The 12789-nt window shown below is 34.6% G+C and overlaps 1 protein-coding gene across 5 annotated transcripts in view; it reads right to left on the bottom strand.

Annotated features, from left to right (window-relative positions):
• Nucleotides 1-681: 681 nt before the first annotated feature.
• Nucleotides 682-12789, bottom strand: part of LOC136024631 (muscarinic acetylcholine receptor M2-like) — a 101289-nt gene continuing 89181 nt past the window's right edge. The window contains exons 5-6 of one of the 5 annotated variants that reach the window (XM_065700064.1): nt 5658-5794; nt 682-1029 (exon numbers count right to left, since the gene is read on the bottom strand). In XM_065700064.1, the coding sequence (XP_065556136.1) occupies nt 985-1029; nt 5658-5794 (182 nt within the window). In that variant the 3' untranslated portion in view covers nt 682-984. The remainder of the gene's footprint in view (nt 1030-5657; nt 5795-12789) is intronic. The other 4 variants (XM_065700063.1, XM_065700062.1, XM_065700061.1 and 1 more) reach the window with 4 other exon arrangements.

The following is a 12789-nucleotide window of genomic DNA, read 5'->3' as shown; positions in this document are numbered from 1 at the left end:
TCATTTTACCCTTAGTTTTATTCTAGATCAGCAGAGAAGTTTTCTACTTATAATGAATGTAAAAAGTAACAGTAATCTTTGTAGAAATCCTCTTGTATCAATTAACCCTCTCTCTGTCCCAGACAATACCTGTGTACCAGTGTTTCGACATCTATGGATTTTTCCGTAGATCTACAGAATTTCATGCCTGTAAAAGGAGGAATCGTACTGGTAACGTCTTGGTCATCCTTTCCTTATAATATTCACCCAAAATCACAAGAGAATTCTGCTACAAATTATAATTTTCGGTTTGACGTCAACAAGTCGTTTTACCCAAATTAAATAAAAAAACAAGTTCTTTTTACCAAAGGTAAGGAGCGACATTAAAACTTAAAACGAAAAGAAATTGCTCCGTATATGTAAGGGGATTTTTCTACTCAACGCCCCACTCTTTACGCTAAAGTTTTTACCGTTTTAAAAAGTCGATATAAGAGAAAGAGTCAAATTTTAGCGTAAAGAGCGGGGCGCTGAGGAGAAAAATCCCCTTACATTTAAGAAGTAATTTCTGTTTGTTTTAAGTTTTAATGTCGCTCCTTACTTTTATTTTAAAAACTTGTTTTCTTTATTTAATTTTACTACTGAAAACGGTCACTGCATATGTGACCGAAATACCTAGTAACCTAGTATTTTTGTGAGATTTATCACTGTCTATTAAAAGGATTTTATTCCTATTTGAACTTTTATTTATCGTCATGGAAAGGCAGTGTAGTCTTCGAAATTATCTTCTAATAATCTTCAGGTAAATGGTAATATTCATTAGGTAATATCAGTTACCTATATTCGTTCCTAATTTACCTGTATTTACCTTTATTTCTTTACATAAAAAAATTAAAATCTTATGGGAATTGCACTTCGAATTAAAAATTTGCGGTCAAGTTTCTGATTCTCAAGATTCAGGCGCCGTTTTTTTTGGAGCTCTTGGTCCTAAATAGCGATACTGATGTGTTACATGGATGAGACTGGTGGACAGAGTTTTCCATCCTGTAAAAACTAATGCAAACGAGAATGAGAACAACACTCAAAAGGACTGAAAATGTGACATCTTAGTAAAAGTCACATTTGTGTAATTTGCATTACATAAAAATTGCAATTACTTTCAAAAGATAAAGCTAGTTAGATAAACAATATATTGTAAAGTTTATTGCATATTAAAAAATTTGACACTGAAAAAACGAGGTTATTCTTATGGAAAAGTAAGGGCAAAATTGAAACTTTTGCTTCTCAGTCTGTGCAACATGTATTTTTAAAAGACTAGCGCAATAAATGGTGTCAACTCACGGTAATTAGGGCGAAAGGATGATAACTATGTTTTTTTCAATATCTAGGTGGGGCAATTGCTGTTTTTCAACTTTAAATGAAAACAGAAAAAGCTATTTCCAATAAAAATGTCAAAAAAGGTACTGTTAAAAACCTAGGAGGAGAATAAAATATAAAACCACTGAACTCAATGATAATACAAAACAATACGTAAAAATGGTGGTGGATTGATGAATTTTCAAAGGTAAGAAAATTTTCATGTAACATTGATTCATAATGTTAGACTATTATTTCTGTTAAGTCTAAGAGTAAAAAAATAATGACGATAACAAATTCAATGGAAGTTAAGAAAGAGCCTGAAGACTTTCGAAAGCTTGCGGCAGATCAAATTAAAAGTATGCCACTGAAATCCCCATATTCAAAGACCGTCAGATGGTGGTTTTCTGCCCTCTATGAAAAAAGTGAAGAAAATCGTATTCGTTACTATGAACGGTTTGGTATTGGTATACTATTAAATGAAAAAAAAAGATTTTTTAACTTCGAGTAAGGAGCGATACTAAAACTTAAAACGAACAGAAATTACTCCGTATATGAAAAAAACCTGCACCCCCTTCATGGAAATTTTCTTCCCCCATGAAAAGTTCCTCCATGTAAAAATCCCCCCCTGCATGACCCCCTCCCCTCAACCCCGCCTTCCAACCTAAAACAATCCCCCTGAAAGCGTCTATTCACTTGTAACCATTACGATGTGTAAACACTGTCAAAGTTTGTAACTTGCAGTCCCTCCCACGGGGACTGTGGAGGAGTAAGTCGTCCATAAAGACATAGTTATTAGAATAAAATGGCTATCTCAGAATTTCGATCCGGTGACTTTGGGAAAAATGAGCGTTGGAGGGGGCCTTGGTGCCCTCCAATTTTTATGGTCACTTAAAAAGGGGCACTAGAACTTTTAATATCCGTTAGAATGAGCCCTCACACGACATTCTAGGACCAATGGGTTGATATGATCACCCTGGGAAAAAATAAAACAAACAAACACGCATCCGTGATCTGTCTTGTGGGAAATTAAATATAAAAAAATTAGTTTTTTTAACGGAAAGTAAGGAGCGACATTAAAACTTAAAACGAACAGAAATTACTTCGTATATGAAAGAAGATGCTTCCTCATCAACACCCCACTCTTTACGCTACAGTTTGACTCTTTCTCTTAGCTCTACTTTTTAAAGCAGTAAAAAACTTTAGCGTAAAGAGCGGGGCGTTGATGAGGAAGCACCTCCTTTCATATACGAAGTAATTGTTTTACTGTTTCAGTTCGTGTTTTACTGTTTACTGTTAAAAAACCGTCGCTTTTTATACCAACCTTGACTAGCGCATTATGCCTTGCTGAAAGAAAATTAAGCAAATTTGGCCAGTCGTTTGAATTACTGATATTTCTTTCATTTTAACTACAGAATTCATTACGGGTTTCTTTCTAGTATAGGCTCTATAATTCCCTTAAGATGAATAAGCTTTTTAGTCAGACACAGTTTGTGTTTCGAAAGGGTCATTCTCCGACACACGCCTTACAACACCTATTCAAAATTTTAACTGTGTATTAAACCCAGGTAACGTACCTATGTCTATTTTCATTAACAGTAGAAAAACGTTTGACACGGTTGACTACCAACTGTTGCTTCATCGAATGAAAATTTATGGAATAAATGGAGTTTGTCTAAGAGAGTTTGAGAGCTATATTTACGGTAAGGTCCTCAAAGTCGTTTTAAATGATGCAGTCTCATCGTCTTTTCCTGTGTAGTATGTTGTGACTCTGGGCTCTGTGCTGGGCCCCTTACTTTATCTAGTTGACGTGGACCTGATATGTTTTTATCTGCATGAGGTATGTATTACTTCTTTTGCGGATGACACTGCTCTAACAGTATTTGCAAAGTCAGTTGATGATTTAATAACAAAAAAGCCAATAAGGCTCTCAAAAGACTAGATGTGCTTATGAATTTAAGTAAACGTGAGTGAATTTAAAGAACACCTTTTTACTGACATCCTGTAGAGTGGGTGATTCTATTGATGTAACTGGTTAAGTTCTATTGTGTGAAAAATCTGTTGTACAAGTTAAGTCACCACGGTACCTTGGCTTCCAAATTGATTCTAATCTGTCGTGGAAGCATCATAGTGACAATATTTCCGCCAAAATTGCGCGTGGAGTTGGCATTCTCAGAAGACTGAAGCATATTTTGCTGAAACGTACTCTTCGCATGATGTATTTTGCAATAGTCTACCCGTATATATCACATGGATGTGTAGTTTGGAGCAGCAATTTTTATCAATGTTGGACAAATACGGGACTACCAAGTGGCGATGTTTGTGTTTAGTTCTGTGTATAATCTAGTCCTGGAAATTTTTAATGAGTTTTACCGCTTCAGAAGTTCTGTCTATTAGCGAGATACAAGAAAATATGATAACTTGGTTGTGGAGATTGAAAATAGTTGGAGATCTGGTTTTACTTTGACGTATCTTGGCCCTTCTGTATGGAATTGACTTCCTGTGAGTGTTAAGGCGGCTGAGCACCTCCAAAAGTTTACAAATAGTTTAATAGAGTGTTTCTTCGGAAATTAGTTTCTAACTAATTATTTCTAAATTATTCGAAATTATTTATAAGGGCTGAAGGGAAGAGCGGGTTGAAGGAGTGGGGTGGATGGAGTTGCATTTGGATGGGGGCTGTTACCCTGGGAGTGTTTGGGAGAAGGTGCTTTTTTATTTATTTTTTTTTATTTGTCTAGGACGCTTCTAGGAATATTTGTGTGGGTTCTTTTATTATTATTATTATTATTATTATTATTATTATTATTATTATTATTATTATTATTATTATTAATATTATTATTATTATTATTATTATTATTAATTTAGGATACCATTAGGAATGTTTATGTAGTTAATCACAAAGCGTTAGCAAAATTTAATTTTTTCTAGTGTAGTGATTTATATTTTTAATAATTTGTATTTTTGTTTATTATGTTAATACAAGTAAAAAAAAGGTCAAGTAAGTGCGACGTTTTTTTTAAGGACAGTATTATTTCGTTGACACAGTCATCCGTATCAAATACTGAAATTCTATTACTCTTATGCGCTTTGATGATAATTAAACACTTTTTTTTTTTTTTTACAATTTTTAAGGATCTTTAAAAATGAAAGTCTATAAATTTTCAAAGAAATTCCTCAACATATTCGCTACACCTATATTCAACGAAAATTGTTATTTTTCCGACAAATTTGAAAATCATTTTTAAATTTCTCTCTATTATTTTCCTAATGGTTATTTTCGTCATATTTATATCAAATTTGTAACCTTTTTATAATAGTCTTTGAAAATCTATCAGCTTTTTGACATAAGATGAAAAGACCCTTTGTTCCTTTTACAGAATTTTTTCGAATGGTTTTGCTTTTTTTGTTCTATTTTTAAAACAAGAAAATTGACATCTATTCTAGCCATTAACTAATTTAAAAAAAAACTTTTTCCACAAGAAGAGTCTTTCAAAGAATAGTAAAGAGTTCCATTAAGCCAAGAATGAGCAAAAATAAAATCAAATAATCTTCCAAGTGTAAAAATACCACAAATCACTATCGATAAATAAATGAAACTCAAAACGAACAGAAATTACAACAATTAGCCGAGTCAAACTCAAACCAAGTAAAAATTAACATGAGTAGGGCTGATAACCTCTATGCCCTCTCAAAACAAGAACACAATTTGCGCTTTACTGAATAAAAACAAACAAACAAATGACAGTGAATTGTCAGTTAAATTGGCATATACTCACATTGTCTTCGTTAAGGATTTGATAATTTTTCATTAATGAAATTAAGAAAAGTGAAAACATTTGAAACATATTTTGTTTTCAGTAAAGCGCAAACTGTGCTCTGGTTTTGAGAGGGCATAGGAGTTATCACCCCTACTCATGTGAATTTTTGCTCGTTTTGAGTTTGACTCGGCTGTTTATTGTAATTTCTGATCGTTTGGAGTGTCATTTATTTATTTATGGTGATTTGTGGTAGTTTTATGCTTGGAAGATTGTTTGACTTTATTTCTGCTCATTCTTGGCTTTTTTGCTCATTTCTTGGCTCTTTACTTTTCCTTGAAAAACTTACGATATCTATTTCCAGTTATATTCCGACTTTCATACTCCCTGTGTTTTTGTGCTACTCACTGTCTATAATAAAAAAAATATATAAAAAATTATTTTTACTTTATGTATATCAAGCTCTGAGTTTAAAATGACTTCATTTTCTGAATAATTCAGGACTTATCTGACAGATTACAGAATAGGGGAGCTGATAATGAGAAAGTTTAAAAGAAAAGACGTTACCTTAGTGACATCGCTTTTGAGCTCCTTAGACCCAAGCTTTTTTCTCCTTCCAATGTTAAATATCGTCCCAAATATATACAATGAGAACAGTGCAGCTGGGAAATACCGAATACACGCCGCTATCATGGGAACGAATCCTAGCATAAAAAAGATATTAGTTTCAAAATTGAAGCATTTAGTTTGACAATTTACGCAGAATTTAGCTTTGGCTGAAGTGTAAAGCTTTAAACTTTCTTTAAATGGAGTATATATATGTTCAACAATTTAACTTTATAAATTTTACAAAATAAAGACTTGAAAAATAAACACCGGCTCCATATATTTGCGTTGGGTTAACATAAAATTAAAGTTACTGCAGTATGAGTAGGTCTACCTCGTGAAATAGATGTGTTAACATGTAGGCAGTGGTGGTTCTGGCTCTCCTGCGAAAGGGACGAAATCTTGATTACTACCCCCTCCCCGTGACTCCCAACATTTTCAGTCCAAATTGTAAATGCGACTTATTTGAAATTTAGCGCCCAAAAAAATCTATTCACCCGGGGCTAGTACACCCTCTATTCCCTTATTAGGGCTGCCTCTGCACGTGGGTTGCTTTTGTTTGAATGTGTTTGCTGTCAATTTTTTACTTTCTTTTCTTGTTTGTAATACATTGTTTTCTCCTGATTATATGAGAGGTTATTAATAAAGTTATTATTATGATATTATTACAATTTCACAACAACAAAAAACTGGTGAGACTGTAACTTAGCTTTTCAAATATGAGCCAGTTAGTATAAATTTTGTACAAATCCACTTTTATCACAATTTTGAATTTAATAAAGCGTCAGCTTGACTATTTAACAGTCTCATTGGACTTACTGACTGTTGAATCATATATGTCAAGTTTATTACTGAGATTCTCCGTAATAAATTTGGTACAAATAATTCCACAGTCAATCACATTTCTATATAGAATTTCAACAGAAGACGGCAGGTAGCCTAATCAATATTCATGCATAGCTTGTCATCAGAGCTGTTGACAGGAGAGGGAGAAACCGAATTAACTACCCCGGGCACTTCAGTTGGGGCCCACCATGTAAGGGGGCTGATAATTTTTTCGTTTCATTCGGCTTTTTTTGCTTATATTTGAGTCCGCAGGGTGTTTGCTTTAATTAATTTGCCCCAGGCAAAGCCGTCAAAGATTAAATAGAACAATAGACTGGAAGTAAGGACTAAAATTAAAACGTAAAACGAACAAAAATAATTCCATATATGAGGGGCATTGTACCCACCCCCTAAAAAACAAAAATAGAAAGAAAAAATATCATGGTAGTGTTGCTTCAACGTTAAATGTATTTAAAGATTTTTTGTGAAGCAGAGGACGAAAACCGTGTATCTTCTTTTTGACACAAACAACAGGATTCTTACAGATAATGACTAGCAAAAAGTTTGATCAAGCTATTGTTGTTTTGTTTTGTTTTTTCTTTTGTGATTGTTTCAGTGCTTTGGAACATTATTCTACTCATAAGCATCATTTACTGGTTTTTTGACCTATTAAAGTAATTCTTCTGCGTAACTAACTTCTGTTACACATAACACCAGTGTTTTGTAGCAATTTAGCTTGTTTTAGTACTTTGGAACAGTATCATTATTACCAATAGTATTTCACTGCCGTTTTAGTCTTCTACAATATTTAAAAAATAATCAGAAATTAAATTTTAAAAAAATTCAACTGAAAATGACAACATTAAAACTTCAAGCGAACAGAAATTACTCCATATATGAAAGGGATTGCCCCCTTCTTAATCACCCTGCTCTTAACGTTAATTTTTTCTACTTTAAGAAGCTTCATATGACAATTAAATGGGCTCTATATTTCAGGAGTTGGTAATAAAGAGATGTGACAAACAGTCAAACTTTAGAGTAAAGAACGGGGCATTGAGGAGGGGACAGCCCCCTTAATGTTGGGAGTAATTTCGTTTTGCTTGAAGTTTTAATGTTGTTCCTTACTTTCAATTGAAAAAAAAACTTTTTTTAAACTTAATTTTTGATCATTTTTCTGAACTTAAATTTCTCAATTCCTGAATTCATCCGCTGACATGTTGACATCGTTGACCATTTCCGTTCTAGCTTTGCTTGCACTATTCTGATCACTAGCAGACACATAAAACGCCTCAGGGTCTACTAGTTTTTTCGTTACATTCCATGCGTTCTAAAGAAGCGACCATACCTAAAGAAGCAGAGTATTGGGAATCCTCCATGGAGAAATTGTAAGAACGAAATAATGCACAAATGCTCTAAGCTAAAGCAACCAAGTCCAAATACGTTCAGAGGTACGAGGTCTTAATAACTATGGTCCAGCTATTGCAGCCATTAGCTTTAGCACTCGAAATAATTTCGCAGTGGTAAGAAAGGAAAGCCTTAAGGGGCGAAAGCAGTCGAAGACGCTTGGCTATCTCTTAAATCTTAAGGAAATTTTGTTTGTTAAAAGTAACAGGTATATTAGAGAACTTATAGTGTGGTTCACATGATTCGGGACACTAATGGCTATCAAACAGTTCGTAGTAACAAACTGTAGTAAGGAGTGACCCGGCTCAATAGTAACCGAAACTCTAAAAATGGAATTTAGATACCGATTTATAAATCAAAAGAACCGAATTTTCATGCGGATTTTAAATTTATAAGCTAACCTCTCAAAAGTTGCGAGCATAAGAAAATTTTACTTATTTGAGAAAAAAGGGGGAAACACTCCCTTAAAGCTGTAGACTCTTAATGACAATCACACTATCAGATTTAGCGTATCAGAGAACCCTACTGTTGAGGTTTGAAACTCCTATGTGCAAAAATGTGGGATTTTGTATTTTTCACAAATGCGTGTTTATTTGTTTATTTGTTATTTGTTTTTTTTCCCAGGGGTGGTCGTATTGACTCAGTGGTCCTAGAATGCCAGGAGAGGGTTCATTTTAACGGAAATAAAAAGATATAGTGCCCTGTTTAAGTGACCAAAAAATTTAAGGGCAACTAGACCCCCTCACACACTCAAATTTTTCCCCAAGTCACCAGATCAGAATTTTGAAATAGTGATTTTGTCAGCATAGTCAAAATTTAATAAACATGTCTTTGAGGACGACTTAATCCCCCGCAGTCCCCGGAGGAAGGGCTGTAAGTTATGAACTTCGCCCATTATTTACATATAGTGTTGGTTATTGACGGAGTATACTGACGTTTTCAGGGGTTATTATGTCTGATAGTGGGGGGGTTGGGGGTTATGTGAGAGGATCTCTCCATGGAGGAATTTATCACGGGGGAAGAGAGTTTCCCTGAAGGTGGCGCTGGATTTTCCAGTATTATTTAAAAAACAATCGTAAATTAAAAAATAAAATACGTTTTTTCAACTGAAAGTAAGAAGGAACATTAACACTAACAGCAATTCTTAGGGGGTTCTCCTCCTTCTCAATACATCGCTCTTTACGCTGAAGTATTTTTAGTAATTTCAAAAGAGATATTTATTCTAATTAGACGGCTTTCTGATTCAGAAATCATTCTTAAAGAATTGGAACATAATTTGAACTTTAGTATAAAGAGCGAGGTATTGATGAGGGGGCGAATCGCCTCATATACGTAATAAAAATATACGAATATGGAAGTCCGTTACGTAAGTTAATTTGTAAGTTACGTATATTTATTACTAATAAAAACGTTCGTAAATAAAATTAACAGTTCTAGTGCCTTTTTAAGTAACGAACAAAATATGCATATATTAAGTATAAATAAGCAATTCATACAAATTACCTACAGGACATATAATTCAGGATGAAGATTGTTTGGCTTGTTATTCGAAAGTAGGTGATGTAAGTGAGCGTGTTGTTTGTAATGGATATTGCGTCAATTTTGCATAACCACATTTATGTCAATTTTATATATCCAGAAAACTCCAACACATTGAGTTTGAAAACAGAAAATTAGATGAGGACAATCTTGCTGGATTGAAATTCAAGGAACCCTTTGGATATCCAGAGAAAGAAATATGAAAAATACTTTCAGTTCCGTTTGAAAATTTCGAATAAGAAATCATCTTTAGAAATTTTCTGTTTTACCTATAGCGGATTACATGATTATTCTATTAGCGAGTTAATGGCTTCCGGTTAAAAGATTTGAAATTGTCGATAATCCTAGATGAAATGGGTTACAAGCGTTAGAAAAGTTAATATTGAATATCTAGATAATGGTCTAAGATATCAACTTACAATTTTCATTGAATGGGCTCTGAATGAAAATACAATTATGCTTTAATGCAAAAGTGAGTATAATGAACAAAAGCACCATACAAGAAGGGTTATAAGCAATTCTCAACCGTATATAGGAAAATGAACCAAGTCATCTACTGCAAGAAAATGGTTACAATTCTGTTTTTAACGGTGCATTTTTTAAAACACTTAATCCTAGGATATATCTCATAACTTGAGGTGATTTACAATATTTATTTAAGCAAATTAGCTTATCGTATCCCTCAATCCGTCCTTGAGGTTTGTGAGATACACTAATCTAATAACCTGGGTGCACATAATGTCTCATGCTTTTTTTTCCTTCGTAGCTTCAGAAAAAAAATCGGCCAGCATCCATAGCCCAAAAACTCTTAGGAAGACTTTCCTTGCACCCCCCCCCTTCCCAGCACTCCATAAGAGTTTCATTTGGGTCCCTCACGCTGCTGCTGTGATATTGCAAATAACCTATTTTGAAAACCTAGACATTACATCTTTGAATATGCTAAGATAGACAGCACCGCTTACTAAGTAACAGCCCCTTAGAGTTTCAATCCGACCTAACATCCATTTCCAAATATTACCGCCTTTTCTTCCAAAATCTATCTCTGAGCAAAATCTACCTGTGAAATTTAGGGCTATGATCCCTAGGGCTACGAGGGTTAAGTCGACTTCGTTTTGCGCTTGTTAGATATGTGAACTATTTTCAGCATAATTACTGTCCCAAAATTTTGATCCGATACTTTGATTGGCTACGGAAATACCCAGGGATAAAAAAAAATGCCGATGGAGGCGGACTTTTCATCCTCAAATCCGTTTAACAAGATGCCATTGATGTGTAAGTTGCCAAAGTTCAGTGGCTTATTTAGTCTAGGAGAAAATTGCGGATGCAGTATATTGGCAAATTTATGAACCAAAATAGAAAAATAAGGTGATGAAGCAGTCATACAGAGCTAGAAACAAGAGTTGCAATAGGAAAGCAAGAATTATTTGTCCAATTGAAAAGGAGACACCTTCCGATTTTGAAAAGTGAATTTGTAGTCAGGCCTTCTGACTGTAACCTTCAAGGATTTCTCAAATCCCAATTATATCCGGAAGGGCTCGACTAAGGATTGAGATTTCATCCACGTATAACATGTCAATGGCAAGATAGCCTGGGAGATTTTTCCAATTCGATTGAAACGGTAATATTTTTAAGTTCAAATGCCTTGGCCATCGTTAAATAAAACATTTACGATGATCAAATAGCGATAGGTATTATCGCTAGTTATACTATTCGTTGCGAAACAGTATATTTATTTCAATTTATTCAAAAAAAAAAAACAAAAAAACATAACACCAATTATAATAAAGATCCTGGAAGTGAACTTGTTGAGGATCATAACAACAAAAAATTGAAAATGAAGAAGAGAGAAAAAAAGAAGAGAAAACATGGGTAATTAAACCAAACTGAATAAGAATTTAGAGAATGATAATATCAAAATTTTAGTACATTGTTATACAGCGTGCGAAAACTTGTGGATAGCTCGACGCTAGAGGGTATTATATTCGATTGAAGTATTGATTTATAAATGGGGGATCGCTGGGCGGAACTAGAGACACACTTGGGGACACTGAAGAAACGGTTGGATGAACGGAGACAGAGGCCTTCAGAATTATTACTATCAAAATAAGATAATAATTGGGGAAGAAGATTTTTATGGTAAGCGGAGTATGCACGGGATAGATTTAATTTTTTGATGATTTGTTCAAAAGGGATAATACCAAAATCGGAGTACAAGTCCTAGGTGGGATACAGTCGGGGCAGCCGAAAAACTGCTTTGACGGCACAGTTTTGGGAACATTTTAATTTTTTAGTAATTGAAGGATAAGTGTTGCCCCAAACAGATCCGCAGTATGAGATATACGGGTAAATAAAAGAGTAATAAAGAGTGACAAGGATATCGGGAGGAAGAAAATAATTCACACGGTTAATCATATTTACCTGTCGCAAGATTATGGCTCTGATTTAGGACACATGTGTTGCAAATGATAGGGAGGAGTCTATGTGGACACCAAGAAACTTGGCAACTTCGATCTGTGGGAGGAGATTGGTAGAATATTTTAGGCCAAGTGCTTGCTGAGCTTCATTTTTTTTAAGGGGCTCGAAATAATACAACCTGACTTTTCTTGCTGTTAATGGTCATGCAGTTAACGAGACACCACTCCTGTACTCTTTTCAAAAGGGTTTGAGTAGAGGCGACGAAGGATGGTAAATTAGGACTGGTGATGAAAAAGTTGCTGTGGTCAGAAAAAAGTACTGGGTGCACTGATGGACCCAAGTCCGTAACCAAATCATTAATATAAAGGAGAAAAAGTATTGGACCAAGAACAGAGCCCTGTGGGACGCCCCTCCGGACAGGAAGGGGGTGTGAAGTCACCCAGCCAAGACTCACACTCTGTACTCTACCAGAGAGATAAGAACCAAACCATGAGAAAGGAACTCCACGAATCCCTAAGTTGTTGAGTTTACTTAATAAAACACTGTGACCAACCATATCAAAACTCTTAGAAAAATCCAGAAATAACCCCAATACAGTATTTTTAAAGTCAAGTTGGGAACGTATAAACTGTGTGGCGTCTACTAGTGCATGAGCAGTTGAAAATTTGGAACGGAAGCCATATTGATGAGGAGAAATCAACGAATCTGAAGAATGAATCCCAAATAAAAAGGGAGAAAGACGTCGGAATATAATTCTCTCGAGCACTTTAGATATAACTGGGAGAAGTGAGATTGGACGTTAATTACTTATCTCAGACTGATCGCCTTTTTTATGAATCGGGATAACAATTGCTGATTTAAATATTTCTGGGAAGATTCCATTGTCTTAGACAGGTTTGCTATGTGCACA

This window comes from Artemia franciscana, chromosome 3 (genome assembly GCF_032884065.1).
Source record: "Artemia franciscana chromosome 3, ASM3288406v1, whole genome shotgun sequence".
Taxonomy (NCBI): Eukaryota; Metazoa; Arthropoda; class Branchiopoda; order Anostraca; family Artemiidae; genus Artemia; species Artemia franciscana.
Note: the sequence above shows the minus strand (reverse complement) of the source record. Positions and strands in the feature narration are given on the sequence as shown.